Source organism: Haliaeetus albicilla, chromosome 26, assembly GCF_947461875.1.
Source record: "Haliaeetus albicilla chromosome 26, bHalAlb1.1, whole genome shotgun sequence".
Lineage (NCBI taxonomy): Eukaryota > Metazoa > Chordata > Aves > Accipitriformes > Accipitridae > Haliaeetus > Haliaeetus albicilla.
Genome location: NC_091508.1, coordinates 434,734 through 455,402, shown reverse-complemented (window position 1 = coordinate 455,402; position 20,669 = coordinate 434,734). Strand labels below are relative to the sequence as shown.

The 20,669-nt window shown below is 44.1% G+C and overlaps 1 protein-coding gene across 4 annotated transcripts in view; it reads right to left on the bottom strand.

Annotated features, from left to right (window-relative positions):
* The window catches only part of SYT6 (synaptotagmin 6), a 39,907-nt gene that overhangs the window by 4,000 nt on the left and 15,238 nt on the right, over nucleotides 1-20,669 (bottom strand). For 2 of the 4 annotated variants that reach the window (XM_069770519.1, XM_069770521.1), the window contains 5 exons: nucleotides 13,868-14,204; nucleotides 11,416-11,974; nucleotides 5,534-5,654; nucleotides 3,801-3,972; nucleotides 2,997-3,147 (listed from right to left, as the gene is read on the bottom strand). In XM_069770519.1, the coding sequence (XP_069626620.1) occupies nucleotides 2,997-3,147; nucleotides 3,801-3,972; nucleotides 5,534-5,654; nucleotides 11,416-11,974; nucleotides 13,868-14,204 (1,340 nt within the window). The remainder of the gene's footprint in view (nucleotides 1-2,996; nucleotides 3,148-3,800; nucleotides 3,973-5,533; nucleotides 5,655-11,415; nucleotides 11,975-13,867; nucleotides 14,205-20,669) is intronic. The other 2 variants (XM_069770520.1, XM_069770522.1) reach the window with 2 other exon arrangements.

Here is a 20,669-nt window from a genome sequence, read left to right as displayed (position 1 = left end):
CAGTCCATCCTCCTGGTGCAACACATGTCTGGTGACGGTTTTCCTGGTAACTTCACCAGAACTTGTAATTCTAAGCTGTACTCAAAATATGGCATAAGCCCCTTTTTTTGGCCAGAGTTTTTTCAAGCATACCAGGAAGGGCAGTACGCATGTAGAAGGAAATTCCAGATTCCCCACCCTTTTCTTCACCCATCTGCAGTCCTGAGCTGCGTGGTGAGCGGAGGGGGCCAGGACATCCAGCTGCAAAGCGGCGCGGGGGCGATGGCAGCAGGCACAGAGCAGCTCTGTGCTCCCGGGTTAACAGCTCCAGTCATCCACCGCTCAATTTATACATTCAAAAAGACAATTCAATCCTAACTTTCTTGCTTTCAGTTTAAGATCAAGCACTCAACCAGGAAAGACACTGAAGTAGAGCGGAGGCTGTTACTAATTGCTAGAGCAAACAGAAGAGCGTGAGGATCACCTGGAAAGCAAATGCTCCATTTGCTGGTGCCCAGCTGCCAACGCTCTTGAAGGTGAAGGTGAAGATGAAGATGACCGCTCGGGATGCCAGCACAGCCTGAGCTCACCCCCACGAAGATACAAGGGCGGAAAAGGGGTGGGGGGGGTCAGCAGCTTCTCCCCCAGCACCTGCATTCAAGGGCAGATGGACCGGGGAGCTGGCAAGCCCACGGGGCCTGGCCTGACAGAGCCCGGGACAGCCTCAATGTGCGTGGAGACCCAGAGCTGATGATACAGGATACAAAGCCCAAGCTGCTTTTAAAAAATGCACAAGCACATATGGAAAAGATGATGCAATTACTTGTAACCAACAAATACCATTTCCCATTAATTTCTCTCCAGGAGCCTGTGCCTCTGCTGTTTGGTTTTTTTTTTCTAAGCTGCACTAGGGATTTGCAGACAGCAGTGCTAAAACTTAAAAGGGCAAATAAATACAGGGACCATTTATTTGCTGGCTATGTGCACCAGCTTGTGGCAGAAATACCAGAACAGATGATCAGAGGCTTTTTTTTCTTTTCTTTTAAGCAGAGCTCCTGACCTGTGCACTAGGGGGTGAACTGATTCACTCGGGTTTTTTTCCAAAGTCTTGGGGGCTCAGCAGTGGTTTTCAAAGTATATTTTAGAAGGTGAGTCATCTTACATGCCTTCCTTTGTTTCTCTGAGTTTCGTCACAATAATTATGTCTTTTTTTTTTAATCAATAGGAGATTATCAAAAACTTTACAGGAGTCTTTCTTTCAAACTCCCACCTGCATCTGAGAAATAGCATAGTAAAGTCATGTAAATTACAAACTGGAGAAGGAACTCCTGCCCCTGGGTCAGACATGGCAGCTGGTATCATGCTGTGAGGTGCTACAGATGATACAGACATTGAGCTAACTGATCAAATGATACATTGCTAAGCATTTATGCTGAAACTCAGCAGTCACTGCTCCCCAGCTCTCCGTGGCAGCGTGAGGTGGCATATGTTGCCTGCCCAGACAGCTATGGCTCACGTGCATGATGCCAGTATTGTAGCATGGAAAGGCTAATGAAAGCCTGGTACTTACTGCTTACCATCTGAAGGCAATACTGCCATTATACACAAATTGCACATCAGTTTAATGCTGTTTTGATTTACACCAGTTCTGCACAGCTGACCTGGGTGGTTACTCCCGATTTACAGTGGTGCAATATGAGATCACAAAATACCTCATACATTATCTGGTATGTGTATTACCACTGTGATTTAAACTAAAATATTAATTGCCAGGTTCTCCCACTGGGTGTAATTGACCTGGATCCAGGAAGCGAGAATATTCCTCTGATAAACCCTTGCTCTGGACAGGGTCCTATGGCCACATTTCATCTACGATAGAGAAATGCCCACCAAGGGATGCAGCAGTAATGAAAACCATTGCAGAGCTCTGCTCGGGTGGCTGGCATCACCTCACATGGCGGCTGCTTACAAATGCTTGGAGAAAGAAAGAAGCCTGCAGAAGAAGCAGACCTGCCTCCGGGATGGGCACGTCTGAATTTCAGAAACCAGCCTGATGAATATGAGCTGGGTTGGAGAGCATGGAGCACAAACTGCTTTCTTGTTAGAGGAAAGAGCAGATTTCAAAGAAACATAGGGTTTGATGCATCCTAATTCAGACTACTGTGAATGATCACCAAGCCTAGTACCTGCATTCCAGTAGGCCTCAGTATCTGAATTTCAAGGGGAAAATAAGATGCTTTTTGTTATGTAGTCTGTGGCTTTCAGGGAAAATGCCTCCTTAGCCCCAGATACAATAGGAGGTTTTATTGCCTTTATTATACTATCACTGGCCACAAATGCTGGCTTTCTTTTCATACCTGCAGTGTCAATAGCATGCGTGCCATTTTCCACATCTCTCTCCTCCAGAATTTATGACCTAAATCAGGCAAAACCCAAAAAGAGGTCTATAGGAGCATGAGAAAATGGAGTGCAAGGAGGAAAAAAATGCTAGAGATGGTCAAAATGGTACCCAGGCATTTCAGCCCTATTTTATCATCTGGGGCTCCATCAAGTGAATCTCTTTCTCTGGAGATGCTTAGAGCAATTACATTTGTTCTATTTATTCTCCCTCAAAGGCTTGGAGATGAGTCAGCAGAAAAATCTTTTAGGATGAAAAAATTGAAACTTGAAATAGGCGATATCCCTGGACAATTTGTTCTGCAATCAGAACAGCATTCTCTTTCCTTACTGCTCCCAATCTCTAATTAAAAAAAAAAAAAAGAAAAAAAAAAAAGAAAAAAACCAATACAGTAACAGTCACATCTGTAAATACAGTCCCTTTCGTTCTTGTTTGCAAGCTCAAGGAGCTATTTCAAGACAATACAGAAGTGCTTGTTTTCTAGAGTTCATTTCTGGTGAGAAAATTCCCTCAGCTCTTGTCAGAAAATCCCAAGTGAGAGTAGAAGCTCTCTGAAAGCCTTGAACCAGCTCACTCATGCACAGTGCATGCATTAAAAGGAAAGAATAATGCCACACACCTCTTTGAAAGACTTCTTTACCTCCACTAATGGATGCCAGTGCGCGATGGGCTTGCGTGGGTATGCCAGCATCTCATTCCAGTGGTCTCTGCCCAGTCCTTCAGCATTGACCCCCACACGGCAAACCCCAATAATCTCGTTGTGACCCACTCTGAAGAACAGCAGAAAAGCAACATCTCGCTCAGACTGCCCATACACTGTCTAACCAAGACTTCTGACATCAAGTTACCACAGTGCCACAAGGCACAGTGCTAGTGAACATGGGCTGTCATATCTGCACGATGATAGTCAGGTCTTGTCTGCTAATGTCAGCACATGCAGCCCCCAGCACAGTGAGGCACTGCCGTCACCAGAAATAATTATAACAACTTTAAAAAGATTTGAACTGTAGATCAGTCCAGATACAGAATCTGGAAGGATGTGTGACATAGTGGTGTACACCAAGAATAAGTACAAGTTCAGTAATGGATAATCCGTGCACCAATTGCTGCTCAGAGTGAGACCATTTGCCTTCTAAAATGGGATGATGATTTGCAGGACAAGCAAATAGCAAAGGAGAACACGGTACTCACTCAGGAGAATGTCATAAAGCAAAGGACCAGCTTTACCATACTAACTATTCTAACAGGTAATTTTCTATAACCATAATTATCAATGACACTTTAACAATAAATCACTAGAGACAGATTGATGCCTCAGAGCTGTGCAATCAAGGCCCTGATACTAAGGAAAATGGCTAATGAGCAGGAAAACCTGCACCCAACGGGGTATTTTCCCTTCCCACTCTTCAGAGCCTCCACCTACCGATCATAATCCATGACGGAGATAAGCAGACTGACTTGATCCATGTTTTCTGGGGGAATGTCAAAGATTATTGCTTCATTGTAAGTGGGATTAAGTGTGTTTTTCTTTATGGTGGTTTTCTTCTTTTTCAGTCTTCGCCCATCACAGAGCAAAGACACTTTGACATATGGATCTGGAGAGGAAGAGATAGCAAAAGACCTTCTGTTTATGGAAATTTATTTTGTTACCATCACAATATAGAAACAGCATTATCAAAGGATGGGCTGTAAGTTACCATGAGCCAAAGGCACTCCTCAAATCTACTTTTAGAAAAAGGGATATCTGTGTACCAGTTGAATCCACCATTTCTCATACTGGTGTGAGTGCTGACATGAGGTTCAGGCACTGGAGAACCAGCACCACAGACTTCTTGGAGGGAAAAATCAGTCGTTTCCATCAGTTTTTCTGTGATAAGGGTTTGCAAGTGTAAGAAGGCCCCATCTCAAACCAAGAGCCAATATTCATCAGAAGATGATAGTGGGCACTGGGTACTCAGGCATTCTAGCTTACATTAATTGCATGGCCACAGACAGCAAACCTAGTGCTTTCTCTGAAGTAAAACTGTAACTTTTTCAAAATTTGCCTACCAGAGCAAACTGTAATGCAGCATTTTGACAATCAAAACAGGCAGAGGGGGCTATTTTACAGGGATCCTTTCCTGCACAGCTACCAAAACTATCCAACTGCTAACAATATGGAGCACAGTTACAGTGAGTAGGGGAATTTTAAAACCTGTTTTCCCAATGTCAGAGAGCAGCAGAAAGAAAAGGTATTAGGGCAGCTCTGTTTCACATGCTTTCCACTGGCTGATCATGGCAGAATGCCCTCAAGTTACAAATAGCTCCTGTTTGCTGTAACGGCTGCCCAGGCGATTTCAATGCATTTTCAAGTAACAGTAAACGTGCAATGTATTATTACAGAAACACTGAGCTGGCTTCATCTGAAGTCTCAATTCTCAGACATTTCATACAGCATCAAGCTCCAACTGAGTAGGAATATTTTCTGTGAAGATCTTTTAGTGTATTGTTACTGCCTTTTATACAAGTCACCAATGAAATTCAAATACTGTGATGTTGATCTCAGGAAAAGAAACTGCTTTTTATGTTGACATCCAGAATTTGTGCATGCTGAATTTGCAAGCCAGCTCTCTGGAACTGTGAATGCATACAGTCTTCAGGTGACTTTGATTCTATTGTTTGAGTACTGGCCACTGTACAGAGGAATGCACATTCACCTGGGTAAATCCCAGGTGGCCTACGATCCTTTCCTAATCTTGGAGTGAAATGATTGATTCTGGCTGCAGGGGGTTATCTGATCAAAAATGCCCTACTCACATAAAACTGCTAGGGTCAGTATCTGCAACAGATCTGCAGTGTCCAACCTAAGAGATGGATCAGAGCTTTGACCCTGCAAACCCTTCAGTGGGGATGGGAAACTGCTGGCAGTCTCCTTGACTAGTATATGCACGTATATAATCACCTTCCCTGGATTCATACCCTTGGGAATAGGTTTAAAAGATAATTCTACTTTTAAAATTTTGTTTGTACTTAAAACATGGACAAAGCTTTGTCAGATGTTTCCATGATGATATATCCTTGGCATCAAGAGACCTATGCCCGCTCTCCACTGAGGCCACCTTCAGGGCGGAAGAAGAAGTGTGGATGCAGTGGGGTCCTCAGCCACCGAGCACCTACCTGAGTAACCAGTGATATCCATAGCTTTGAGATTCCTGCATTTAATGACTGTTAAGGTGAGGCGACCTGCAGTTGGCAAATAACAAAGGGAAAACATGATCTCTCCCAGGTCCACGCTTTCCTTTAATAAAACAGAGAACACATTATATTGGAAACATGCAAGAACCAGCTAGGCTGCCTCCACCCTCCACCACAATGTTTCATGCAGGATTCATGCAGCACGCACACTGAAACAGGCTTTTCTCTATTCTGTGGTTTTCAAATGAATGACACTTTATTATATGGCGGTGCTTCCAGTGTATCCCAACATTATTTGGCTAAAAATGAATATAGGGAACAGGAAAAAAATGTGTGTCCAAATGTTACAGCTTCAAATCATAGTTAAGGATAATCTTCCACTGCTGTGGAAGCTGTAGTGGAGTATGTGCTCCCTATTGCAACATTACAGCTAATGCATTCCTCTTTTTCTGCTTCATTGCTTATGCAGAAGTGAAGTGATATCTAACACCACATGAAGGCCATTAAGGAAATCATATTAGTTATCATATTAGTATCAAGTTTTGCTTGAATGTACAGTATATATCTTCTAGTGCCAAGTGTGTGACACTAACATCTATTTCCTCAAATGGAGGGATGTAATACAAACACAGAGCAAGATCACAGAAAGGTGAGACCTTAACATGCAGCGGTGCCATGTTCTCTGGTTGTACACTGCAACAAAGTCAATGAGTGACTTTCTAGTACACCCAGTGCCTTCGGTTCAGTAATAGAGGTTTGTGGACTTCGTTGGTGCCTAATGTTTCGGCAGAGAATGCAGATCTCTCTGAGTTACACAGTGATTTTCTCTGAAGTTGAGCGTGAATTACTAGGTAGTTAGTTACGACCAGGGGGTCATAGCTTTAAAACAGAAGAGAACCATGAAGGCCCCCATTTAGTGGCAATTAAGCTTTTAGATTGTGACATGCTTACTATCATTTGGACCACCAACCCCTTTGAGATGCCTTCAAAGAGCTAACAAACGCAGTATGAGGCATGTACATGTATGTATATAAATAGTGAATTAACCAGCAGATGGCACTCAGAAACATTTTGTCATTTCTGGATTACACAGAGGCCAATACAATTTACTCTTTTAGTGCCCCATAAAATAACTTTTACACATCACTCTTAACACCTTTTGTACATGCAGCCTTATCTACTAAACCTCCTAAAAGCCCATTCCATCATTGCCTTGCTCATGGGAATTCAGGAAAAAAAAAACCCCACAAACCCAAAGTATTATTTAAACTAGAAAGCATTATCATCTGAAGTCAGCAGAAAGATTTCCAAACACCTTCCAAAAATGGATTTAAAAAAAAATAAATCTTATTTTGTACATACAGATCCCACATCTGTAGAGCAAACAACCCGATTATTTTTGGAAACAGAGTGTTTGATTCATTACAATGGGATATAATGATCTGCTGAATAGAAATTGTAGCTGTTAGTAGTAGAGTGATGGAACTAGAAAGACAAGTAAATGCATTAGGCACTTAAAGCTTTGCTAAGTGTTAGGAGAATAGATCTTGTTGATGGATCAGATTTTTGCCAAATGATTTCCTTTTCGTTCTCTGGTAAGGCAAAGATTAGATATTTATTCCACTTAGACGTGCAGAATACTAATGAACATTATATAAAAGTGTTGATTCTTGACAAGACTTCACTTGACTAGCAAATAAATTGAAAATCTTCTCAAGCATAGAGCGTACAAAAGAAACAGTGGCAGCCAAATGTTTTCTGGACAGAACAATGTATGGCTAGACCTGTAAGTATCCAAACAAATGTTGTCTCAGAAGGTGCTATTTGTTGGTAAATAAAAGTTTAATACTCTCACTCACTCAAAGTTCCCACTCTGATCTCTTGCTCACCTTAATGAACCAATGGCATCCTAAACAGCTTTCCTTCCAATGTGACAAAATGGTCTCGAGTCACAGCCGCATAGTCAGTGACCAGTAATGAAGTATGTGGAAACATTTACTAAGTTATTATTCCTCTACCTTTAGTACCTCTTGACATGTCTACTGGGAGCTATATTTCTTGCTTCATAAGATATTACTAATGGTACCTTATTAAGGTACCAGGATCATTTTCATCACACATGAAAGAGCTTTTAGAGCCCCTGCAGCTTCTAACTTTTGACTGTATTTCAGCTACGGGACCTTGAATATAATGGGTGCGCTGGAGTCAGGCTGTTGTCTTGGAGATAGAGCAGCAATGAACAAAACCACTGAGCACTCCAAAACGTTTGGGAGTTTTACCTCTGGTGTCACCCGCACCCTGAGAGCTGAGCTGAGCTGCAGTTCTTGCTGCCTGACTCCAATGTGGCCAATTTTCAGAGGACAAGGAGCTCAGTATTTTATGGAGCCCCATTCATTTACAGTGTCTTAAAATGACCACTCAAAAATCGTGTGCTGGAAATTACAATTTGCTTTTTAAAACATGACACTTCTTGTTACTTTTAGAGATACGGTTCCTCTTTTAAGGTTAAATACTTTACATAACAAAGAGCCTGAAAAAATAACTGTGCACTGAGGAGGCACTTCGCAACAAGTGTCTGGAACCTGCTGCAAACACTGCCACTGCATCAGAACTAAGCTTGAGGACTGGGATTATACCTTTTCACTTAAGTGTCTCCAGCTCCAAACAGACACCGCATCTACCAGTCTTAGCTATAGACTTTACTGTCAATAGAAAAGAATTTAAAATAAATATTCTGAAGTTATGATTTGAAATGGTTGCTCTATTCCCAAAGAAATGAGCACTTGAATCTCACTGTGTGCTGGCTGCACTGGACACTGTGTCCACTGCACAGTGCAACAGCAATTGGCATCCAGACACCACACTGGGCTGGGTCTGTTCTTTCATTTGTTCTTTGGTCTGTGCTGGTTTGGGAGGGACAAGGGCAGGAAACCTTGGACACAGATGTCAGAAAAAAGCAGCCCTATATGAGATGGTGAGAGCTCCCTCTGGGCATCATCTCACCTTCTATTCTTCTTGCACTGAGAGGACCTGTTCAGGGTATAAAACTAACATAAATTGTTCTCTGACCTCATTGTATTAGGTCAAGAGATTTTTCTTTGCAACGATAAATACAGGAGAGTAAAACATGTCCTGTGGGTACATTATTTTCTTGCAGATTATAGACATTGGGAAATTTCCAAAATTCATATCAGTACCTCTTAGGAAATAATGGAAGCTCTGAATCAATAACCTTTGCAGACTGGAAACCAAAAATGTTTCACTGATTCACGAGCTGTACAATCATTAATTGAATAGTTGAGTGCTAGCTATTTGAATAGCTTATATCATTGCTTAAGTACGTTCCTATCTTCTTACTCACATGATTGATCTAATGTATTATTAGTCAGAGCTTTCCTTGGGTATTATGAAAACTGTATTTACCCTTCTCGTTTTTGATTAAACAGAAATGTCCTTGGGTGTGTTACAACTGGCTAAGATGTACCAATATTGACCCATTACCAAAGAATGGCATAGAGAGAATGAGGGGACAGAGCCAAATGTGGCACTCGATGTTTCTGTGGCAGCTCTGCAAGACTGCTACACAATGCATCCTGGGCATGATGCTGGCTCTGCTCTTCTCACACCTTCTTTGGAGGCTTTTCCCTCAACAACGCTTCTGTTGGTGTCTCTCCACCTGTTTTTGTGGGATTTTTTTCCCCATTAAATTAGTTTACTTAGCTAGGAAAACATACACTATTTCTTGCAGAACCATCCCAGCAAAACACAGAACATACACAGGTTAAAAACTCCGTAACTTTCTCCTGCAGCTTCGTGGGTTTTGTGCTTTTCCTCTAGACAGACCAAGTGTTAACCCTTCCCAGTTTCACTCCTGCCCACAGGTCTTTTCCCCCCAGATTCTTCAGGCTTACCACACTCTTTATATGCTGATCATAAGGCAGGGAAAGGGAAACTCCCTGCCACCACACAAGTGAATTCACCCCAGGACTCATTCACCCCAGGACTCAATACCATGGCACATCACAGCCAGCCTGGCAGGACTGAGAGAAAGCTGAGTCTCAGAGGCAGAGCAGATGCAAACGGGTAGATGCCTCCAAGAGGCATCTGCACGTGTGATGCACCTTGTTCCTCTCCTAGCAACCTTTTGCCAGGCGAATGGATGTGCCTGATGCCTTCTTGCCTCTTCGCCAGCATTGGTCTTTTCATAACCACCCATTAATCATAACAGACATGGCTATTTGTGGAGTGAAAGCCAAGAGCTGTAAACACCCTGCTAACTAATACTATTGACTTTCCTTGTGGTTGATCCTGTGCCTTCCTCCCACCCCGCTTGCAGGCAAGATGCTCAAAAGGCAACACTGCTCCCAGCAATGCCCTGGGGTACCTGGAAGGCATCACATAGATCTCAGTGTCCCTAGACAGGCATGGCAAAAGCTGTACTGCCACAGAAGCATGATGGCTGCTCTCGGTGCCCTGCCAGGGCAGCTGCTAGCCTGAGAGCTACCCACCAGGGCTAACACGCTGCTCGCACACCATATTCCCCACAGTGCCCGGGCCCTGCCGCACCAGGTCCCAGATGCGGCACAACAGCAGCAACAGCAGTGCTGCACATGCATGTCAGACCTCACAGCTCTTTTAGAAAGACACTATGAAGACACTACAATGAAAGAACAAGCACTAATAGTAGTGACCAAGTGGTACAACTAGTGAGGAACATGGTACTGAGAAAAAAGCTGCAGAGAGTTAAAAAGCAAACGTCTTTTGATACTGCTGACCACAATGCAATAAACATTTCTATTATTTGGACAGTTCATTCCCCAACACAGAAAGCAGGAGAGCAAAGGTATGAGATGAGCTACGAAGGAAGTTGCAGGACAGATTTTTGCAAGTCACGGGGTTATGCCAATCACTAGGAAAAATTTGACAGGGCCCATGCTTTCAGCCACAGGGGTGAGGACATCTCATATTCCAGTTTCAGAAATAACAACATAAAATGACAAAGATGATGACTGACTTGGTGTCCAAATGTAAAGCAGTTCAATCTTTTGTTTGCCCTCAGAACCAGCCAGGTCATCCTGGGAGGACAGTGGAGGAGCAGACAGCTATTATGTAGAGGTTAATGTCATTGCTTCTGCACTCAGCGATCAATGTGAGAAGGTGGCTTCTCTTGCCAGCTACTTGCAACACTGAAAGTGGCTGGGACATTTCATTCTCTGATGCTTGGCTTCACTTTCAAAGGGAATTCAACAGAACTACTAAAAGACCCACATCAAGCTCTGGAAGAGTTGCCAGCAATACATCGGACAACGCTCTCAGTACAGTAAAGCCCAGTACCTCCGGTGGGTTGGTAGTGGCCCTCCAGAGATATTTCTTACTGTTATCATGTGCACGTGGCAGACAACCAGAACCTGAGGCCCTTCACTTGTCAATGGGAGGCCAGACAAGGAACATACTGAACCCCTCAGTTGTTTTTTAGCAAACCTGTTATCAGTGAGACTCGCTGTGGGTGAGATAACAGCAAGTCACTAAGTAAGGGGATAAAATTCCAGTAAACTGGGATTCTGGTAAAGCCAACAGGCTTCTGAGTACAACAGCCCTCACCACCCCTGCGTGCGATGGCTGTAGGTCCCCAGGGCTAACAGTACCATCTGCAGGGAGGCAATAAACCCATCAGCTGACAGCTGTGCAGGACTTACCCCTTTAGGCAGTCCAGCCCTTTGGAGATTCCCAACCCATCCTGCCCTGGAGCTGCTCACCACACACTTGGTACCTGTCTGCCACACACACAGGTACCACTGGCACACTGCATCACCGCACTGCAAACGCTCCCTGGGCAGGGAAGACCCTCCAAAGCAGATACTCACCGTTGTTGCGTACTGAATGTCCTTCCAGATGGAAGTCTCCCGGGAAAGGTCTGAGGCCTCAAACAGGTTCTCTAAGATAACTTCTCCTATCATGTCATGTCTGGAGAACCTGTCAAAGTCAAAGACACTCAGGTGGAGCTTCCTGCTTGCCAGCTCCTCATGGGGCACAGGGAAGTGGAAGGACTCATCAAAGGTGGGATTCAGAGTCTTCCTGTGGACTCGTGTCTGGAACTTGCGCTTTCTGTCAGGCAGGAGGTAGATCTTCACATAGGGATCTGAGCTGCCGCAGAAGTCTTTGGCTGGCAAGTCAAAAGCCCTGAGAATTCGGACAGTCAGTGTCTCATTCTCATAGTCGTACTTGAGAGCGAAGTTAATTTTCCCACAGGTTTTTGCTGCCTCTTTCTTGGGGTCCTCAGAGTCAACAGATTTTTGCTTATAGAGTTCAGGCTTAATGCGACCGATGCTGGTTGGCTGCTCAGCCACAGCTGGTGGATCCATGCCGTAGTCCACACTGGATACGTGCATTTGCCGAGGAAGGTGCCTTTTGAAGGAGATGTGCCTGCAGGAGGAAGACATGACAGCTGCATGGTTTCACAAGGAGGTTTCTCTCCTTTTTCTCCCCTGGACTACTAAAGCTACAAAAGCAAGGAGAGCAGAAGAACGAGTGCAATAGGTGCTCCTGACCTCTGCACAGAAACCGCATATGTTATGGAAATGAACACTGAAGGGAACACCTCCAGTGGCCAAAGGAACCGATCCAGCAAATTTCCTAACTTTCAGAGTACTTGCAGCAAGCTGCATTTTTTCACCTGTTACACAAGTAACAGCCCACAGCTAAGTATATGAGACGCAACAACTCCTTAACCAAGCCATAGACAACCCAGTTTGGAGACCTATTCCCACCCTCAGTCCTTACACTTCCAAGATACTGACACTAAGTTTCCCTCAGGCAAAAAAAACCTTTTAAAATGAGAGAACCACAACCAGCTCAGGAAGGTAGGTTTTATTCTGGGTATTGCTGCTTCCAAACTTCTCCAACAGACTCTCATCAGAAACCAATAGATAATTCTTGACAGGGAAGAATGCACAGCCTCATCTGGAAGCTGTCTCTTGCCTTGAGCTCCCCTTCAGCACAAGGGAAACTGTATGTAAGCAAAGCTTTACCCAAGCAAAGCATAAAAGCTTTCTGTGGACTCATGGCATCATTTCAGATTATCTGGTGTTTACAAGAGCAGTATATGGAGTTATTTAACCATACGAAGCACTTGTACAGCCAGAGCATTAGCTTTTGATGATACATGGTGCTTAGACACCTCACTTCTCCTTGGCAGGTTCCTCAAAGGCATTTTGGCCTGGGCTAGGCTGGACTGTGAGTCAGAGACCCCAAACAGCTGAGATTGTTCCCCAGCGTCCCCAGGTCTGGCTGCCTGCCTGTGGTTCATGCTGGGCTCTTTCGCTTGAGAAAGTGGGTTTGAAACCTTCCCACATACAACCAAGTCCCACTTTCTCCTAATTCAGATAGGCTGAGCTTTTGTTTTCTCCTCCATTGGAAAGGTGTAATAAAAGCAGAATGAGTGTGTGCATGACAGAGAGGCAATCCAAAAAGCAGTGCAGTTAAATAAAAGAGTATGTGGCACAGTTGCAGGTGACACCATGTTGATTTTAACTCCAGCTTCTTCAGACAGAAGGCTCTGATCGGTGCCTTATTAATTCTGCAATACTGCAGCCAATTTTCTGAGCAATGTCTGTTTTCGCAGTTGCACTCTTGTACACATCACGGGCATGGCCAACAAAGCAAGCAGAACTGCTGGGGCACAGCCAGGACCCTGCGATCACCTTTTCCTGTCCCAGTTTCACAGCCTTTTGTGTCCAGTAAGAGTACCGTATTTCTCAGTATTCTTGCCGAGAAGATGTCCCAAGGTTCATACAGCCTTATCCTGATTTACTGAGTATGATGTTGACATCTCTGTCCCTAGCTGAGACAGAGACACGCACTGAGCACAAGCACTGAGCACAGCTGGTTCTAAGCTTGAGCAGTGAGCGATATGTCAATTCTGCTTATCTAATTGTTTCTGCTAGGAGCCACAACAACAAGAGAGAGCAAAAGGGTCTAATTCTGTCTGACAGCATACCATCATTGATACTTCAGCCTGCCTCTCATGTTGGAGCAAAATTAAAGTGGCCAAAGCATACTGACGGCTTGACACAATGAGGTCAAGTCACAGTAATAGGGCTTGAATCCTTGATTTTTTTAAAGGGGCCTACGGTAAGCCAGTCTTAACACATTAACTGGTTAATGACCAATCTTTGGAAAGTAATCCAGCATGTAAGTGGGAGTGCTTTCTTTAGCCTCCCTGAAGGTATCTGAACCTCAGGCTCCATTAAACACTTCTCCCGCTCTGCCAGCCGCCCCAAGGCGCAGCATCCCTGCAGAGCACTGCCTCCCGCTCACCTGGTGGAAGACGCAGGCTCCGTTGTTTGCCTCTGGATCCGCGTGCGTCGCATTATGTGGTCTTTCATGGACATCTGGACCTCTGCAGGGATGTCTGGTGATGTGTGGCTGATCTTCACCGCTGCCTCCAGGAAACTTATGGCACCCGTGTCCTTGAGCTTGTCTGCCATGTTCTCCTTATTGCAGCCTGCCTCGCTCTGCAAGACGGCCAGGTTAGAAGAAATGGCCTTGTTCCTCCAGGGAACCCAGCACAGCTTCCAAAAGAGAAACAGAAAAACTGCCACCAGGGCCAGTCCACACACAATAACTATCACTGCAAGGAGGCTGACGGAGAGCTCTACAGAGGGAGAGAAGACAACAGCGACAGGGAGAGGGGAGGAATGGGAAAGGAGAAAAGAAAGGGAAAGAAAAGAAGGGTGGTGAGAAAGCTGTAAGTAAAGGGAAGAAATGGTCCAAACTGACTTATATCATGACTAATGGAGAGCTCTTAGCAGCTTCTGCAAGCAAGAGTCAAACCCAAGTGAGCATCCCCTGAGAGATTTGGGACCGCTTCCTGCCCCAGACACATCTGGGGAGAAATGGGTGTCTCCAGATGGCCAGAGCTATGACGTTTTATACCACAATGCTTAGACTGGCCATAAAATATCATCCTTGGTTTGTTTTGTGGTATTGGCAAACTGCTGAGTCTGAAAGTGAGAAGATTTGCAGAACTGCATGATAGAAACAAGCTTCAGTGCTGTACTGGCAGAAACAGCCTTTTTGCTTCATACCACAGGTGTTCAGACACTATATTTAAAAAATCTATCTATCTACCATGATCCTGATAGTAGATTGTTGTTGTACTATCAATGCTCACATCTTGTCCAGATGTGCCCACCGGGAATGAAAAGTAAATACCAATACAATTAAAAAAAAAATAAATTACAAGCTGCTGATGCAGTGAAACCAAACATAGAAGGAGGCTGTACAGCAAGTACTACACATTCTTCCTTATTCTGAATAGCACAGAAGCTGTATATGTTCTCTGACTCTCTGAGTCACTTCTACCTCATATGCTATGTATTTCAGCATTTAATTTTTTTCTGGAGAGGAAAGAGCTTCCATATCTACAGCTGAAGAATCAGGAAAAAAGGAAGATAGGTAGATAGATGATCTAGGCTGTGAAATTATTCACAGCACCTCAAAAAGTGAAAACATTGGCTATTTTTAGTTCTTTTCTTACAGTGTCTTAATTCCCAGATTCCCACCCAAGCCAAAATTCCAAGAGTTCAAAATCACAAAGAATACCGGTCCCTGAAGATGAAAACAGGTTTTGCTCTGGAGTTAAGTCTGCAGTGACAGGACTATGGACGATTCAGTCAGTCACAGATTGCTGTGAGTTCACAGAAAATTACTTGATTGCCTGCTGTGTTATTGTAGTGACCAGTAAAGCCATACTCCTTAAATTACCTAAGTGCAAGACAGGACAGAAAGACAAGCAAAAAAAAAATCAAACCCTCCAAAAGTTTGTACAGAATAACCATTGCCTCTTACTTGCCTCTATCATTGTGTATGCTTGGACCATAAATGTTTTGCGGCGCCACATGAAACAGACAGCAGCTACTTAATTCGCTGCCTGAGACCTGTGGAACAGGGCCAGTGCCCTGTGTATTTCTGAATTGTGTAAGTAGTCACAACTAAAATGACTCTGAGCAAGTATAACAAGCCTCTCGTAAAATTAACTGACAGGAGGCAGGAGTGGGTGTAGCTGCTAGAAAGCAATCATGTCATGTGTGGAAGAGGCTCAGCAGGACACGGCTGCTCTTCTCCTGCAGCACGGGGCCGGTTCCCAAACCGGGGCTGAGCCCCCTGCTCCCCTGGAGCGGAGCCCGTGCCGGGTGGGAGGCGTGGGATGGCGGCCCTGCCGCAGCGGCCCACAGCTCGCACCACGCAGCGGGACACGGCCGTCGGTGGCAGCACCCCAAGGAAGGGACCTGGGTCTGGTCCTCCTCTGCTGGGTCTGCACAGCCTCCCGGGGCAGAGCGGCACAGAGCGGTCCTTTGTCCCAGCTGGTTAAGGCCAAGGTTCACGGCTGCAGACATGAGTATTTCGGTTTTGTCCATGTGAGCTGACAGCACCTCTCTGAATCATGTGTAAATGTACTTAAGGCAAACACCTTCTCACCTCCATGAGCTCTAAGAAATTCTAGACTCACTCAAAAACTGCATTTAAAACAATCATCTCCCACAAACACTGTCCTTACCAGGCAGTTCAGCTCTTAGGACATAAACTGGGAAACTCACATCTGTGCTTCATCATAGCTACTATAAACGTGATCCCTGACATATGCTTTACCTTAAATAGAAGCCATAAGGCCTTCTGGTTCCTTTACTCACATAGTTTAGTTTTGTACAGCTGTAATAAGACATTTAATGTTTAAGGCTGAGAGAATCTATGAAATATGAGGAAAGACTAAATTTTATCTTGACAAAATAGCTGAATTTAAAAATTATTTTAAAAACAAAACAAAACAAAAAACCCAACAACCATTGATGAACTATATAACAGCAAAGTGTTCAGGAACCCATTTATATCATCAAACTTTGCTAACATGCTATCCGAGAATACAACAGCTACTATATATTTAGGATTTTTGCATCAGTTCTTATAAGTGAAATCTCAAGGAAGCATCAGACACAAAATGCGACATCTACACTGGAACAAGGCAGTTCTGCTGAACACCTGGGAAACCATCTGTTGTTTCTGATATCCCAGAGGAGATGCACTGGTTTTCCACAAAATTACGTAGCTTAGCAAATCCACTAACAGCTTGAGGCAAAAATTCCTGACTGCCCACAGCTTCTTTGACTCAAAATGAAGGGCTGGAACCTGCCAGCAGGTGCAGATGGAAAGAATAAATGCCATCCAGAAGTTTTTGCAACTTTTCCTCTCCCTCACCAGCTCCCCGTACAGGTCAGACTGCACCATTTATTTTCTGCTGTAGCTCCAAGGTGGAAATACAGATCACTACTGGGGTGAATAAATAGGTCCCGTCTTATTCAATAATAAATAGGATTGTACAAGTAAGCGGTGGAGCTTCCTTAGAGATTTGGCTAAATGTATTCTCACCAAAGCAGAGAGCTCAGAGGTTACACTTTCCTATACTTTATGTCTTGGAATTGTGCCCAGGAAACTCAGTGTCAAATAGTTTCATAAGAAAACTTAAGAACCTGGACTTCTTGCAAATATGTCTATGTTGTTACAAAGGAAATAGTTGCGGTGCAGAATCTATCACTGCTGGGATTCGTTACATGACAGAAAAGTTTCAGTTAAGATAATTCTGTCCATTCAAAGAAGTTATACAGCATGCATGACTCTGCTTGCACACTAGAGTCATTAATGGAAAAACATCAGAAATAATCAGTTATCCCTTCTGAAAACCTGTTGCCAGCTTGAGAAAGATCTTAGTTCATCTCGCTTCTTGCTGAGCTGGCATTCATAATGTATTTGACAGGATTCACAGATACTTTTATGCATGACCTCCTACTCTTTCCTCTGACAGCTCACATAAAACACAAATAGAAGGGATCAGGATTTTACAGACATTTTTAAAGCATCTGCCTGGGAAGAATATTGGTTTGTCTGAAGATGACATTGAATTCCCTAAGACTTTTTCGTGACTTATTAAACTTAAATATCAGTTGGACAGAGTTGACCTTAATTGATTTAATGAGCTTTCTCTTATGAATTTGAAAATACCAGTTACTTTTAAAAAAATACCTAGTATTCAAAATGTTATGCTTTAAATGTCCTTTAACTTACACAAAACTGTAAAAACAAGGTAATTCCTCATCTAACAGAAAATGCCCCAGGGCCAGAGGTTGCTTGGATATTCCTGGCATGGATGGAGGTAAGGCCTGTTCCCCCAAAGACTTCTCCAAAGACAGAACAGACCAAAAGGACACCTCAGCCCAGGGGAAAGATTAGCTCATTTGTTTATATTATCCCACCCTGTGCAACGTTTGGAGCCAAGGCTTCCTGAGTGGAGGGTAAAGAAGGATGTGTCTGCATCCAGCAGTAAGGAAGGGCTCTGTCTAACGCAGACCAGCACAGGAATAGTTCAGCTTCTGCTTTACCGAATGTTTCCCATGCTGCAGCCAGCTCGCTGGAGCCCCCCAACCGCTCGCAGCATCGCCATCCTTGACAAGGGACAGAGGCATGTTGTCGCTCTGAGAAACATCCCATCTGAGGAAAAATAAAAGAACTATGCTTCTATTCTATTCTCCTCTAAAAAATAACAGTGAGTTATTTGTCACTTTGTTATCAAGTAAGTAGGGCCCTAGAAGTGCAGAGCGGCTTCAGCCATTCCTCACCCTGGTCTTAATCTAACTCAGGGCTGGTACCTCACCCTAGCCCAGCTCCCTTGAGAGACACGGGAGAAATTGCCATGTTGGAAAATGGATTTTATTACAACTTGTAATTGAAAAGATAAAGCTTAAAAGGAGGAGGTGAAAAATACAAATTAACACAGCTATTTTCCAGTCTCACTCCCCTGGGGGAGCAAGAGCTGCTTCCCAGAGGAACCCTCAGCTGGAAACTGCTTTTGGCTATAGAGCAGCAATGATGAAGCTCTCGCATGACTAACAAGGAGGGAGGGGAGAACAAGCAGCAGGAAAGACATGGATATGGACATGAACATTTACCTGCATGAGCTGATATGCTTAGGATAAGTCACGAAGCTGTTATTCACCTGGTGGAACAGAGACAGCTCCTTTAGGGATGGTCTGCCTCACTTATAAAGGTCTTTTTGAGGCAGAGGTTTAGCATGGTATTGTAAAGCAAAAGAGCAATAGTGAATTTGTGACCCCCCCGCTATGTTTTCATGTGCACCTGAACTCCTTGGAGAACTGAGACTTTGTCCCAATCCCTAGAGACACAATGCACTATGACATGCCACAGCAATGTCCCAGAAGTCAGCCAGCACCAGCAGTCCTGGTCCTTCACTGCAAAGCAGAGACATTCACCAAAAGCATTTCCACACCAGGAGAAGCGGGGAAAGGCTCCTCTCAGCCAGGAATGAGCTTTAGATAAGTTGTGCCACAGATTCCCCATGAGAGCAGCTGATGGAGAGAGAAACAGAGCTTTCTAAACCAGAAAGCCACTTGCCGCCAGGACAGACACGAGCACATCCATGGGAAGGCCCATGGATCACGGTCTTTGCTCTACTTTTCTTCAGTGAACAGGAGAAAGCAAGCCATACCTGAGAGGCTAATGATAAATGATCATTTATCACCACTTATGCAGTAGGTGGTACTGTGAAACATCAAAATTGAGTCAACAGAGATGCTGATGTCCCACCCCTGCAGCCTGGCTTAAGGGAAAAATAATGAATCAAATTCTTCACAGACAGTATAAACAGCTTAGACCAACTTGTTACAAAAACAACACTGCACTTTGGTTTTCTTGCAGAAGGAGCAGTTACGTATCTGCGAAGAAAACAAGGATGAGGGCAGTGAGAAGCTGGCTGGGTGATGCTCAGGAGCTGTGCAGCCCACGACTGTCCCTCTCCCATGGTAAAGGACAGCAGGGTAGCACCGTGCTCCCAGAGCCATCAGGAGCAGTGGCAAGACCAGCACGACAACAGGGACATGCAGGGACACCCCAAGGCAGTGGCAAGGGACACAGACTGAGAGACCAGATCATATTCAAGCATTTACATACAAACAAGTTCCATGATGGTGAATATTTGGCAGAGGACTCAAGCAGTGAAATGCTCTTTGACAGAATGATCTCACTGCAGAAAAGACCTGAAGCCGGCAGTGAGCAATGGGGATGCCAAGTGCACACAGGAGACGGTCTGAAACCTATCAACTTTACCAGAAAACAATCTCATTTCTCTTTTGACTTGACTTCTTGGTTTGTGTTTTTACTATTTTTTGTAACATCTAAAAACCTTGCTATTGAATCTTACAACAAAGCTCATAGAATGCCTCAAAACTATAAAACTTCTGAGAAGGTCGCTACTTTCTACTGCCTTTCAAATAAAAGATGACACGGGCCAAGGCAGGACAAAGAAACAGTGGAGCAATTTAAAACTGTAAAGCTAAAAGCAAATTTAGGAAAGGAGGGTCATTTCTTGGTTCGTCCAGCCTCTCTCTTGCCCCAGTACCCATGCACTTGGAAAGCAGCTCATCAGTACAACCATCCATTTTGTTTCATCTTGGATGGGAACTAATTAAGAGAAGAAGGCAGAACTACCTTTCAGCTTTATGTCCCTGATGACTTCATAATACCCAAACTGAGTTACCAAGGGGGATAATTAGCAAAGTCCAAACAGAAAACGATTAATAATATGACAAAGCCATGATTACAACAGTCTATTAACTGCAAGACAATACTGGTCTAATTATGGCAACATTGACTTTTATTACTGTGAAGTAGCTTGCATTATCATTAAAGAGATTCATGGATAACTCTGAGTTTAATGTGAAGAGTTATATTTAATATCTTGAAGATGTAATTTAGCTTTCCTTCCACCCACTCCCCACAGAGAAAACAAAATACGTTTGATGGCTCGCTCAGCACTCCAGCATCTATTAGTCATTCCAGCTACCTGTTGGATTTAAACAAAGTTTGAATACCACTAGTGGAAGTTCAAGGGGGCTGAAAAAATTAAATGCTACAGGCTGAAGCCCTGCATGGGGCCAGGCTCATGCTGGAGGAGCTCAGCTGCAGTGGCCACCAGGACCTGTGCCACTGACTCAGCGGTCCCCTTCCCAGGGCCCCTCGGCACCTGCAAGAGGACAGATGCATTTCTGCAGGT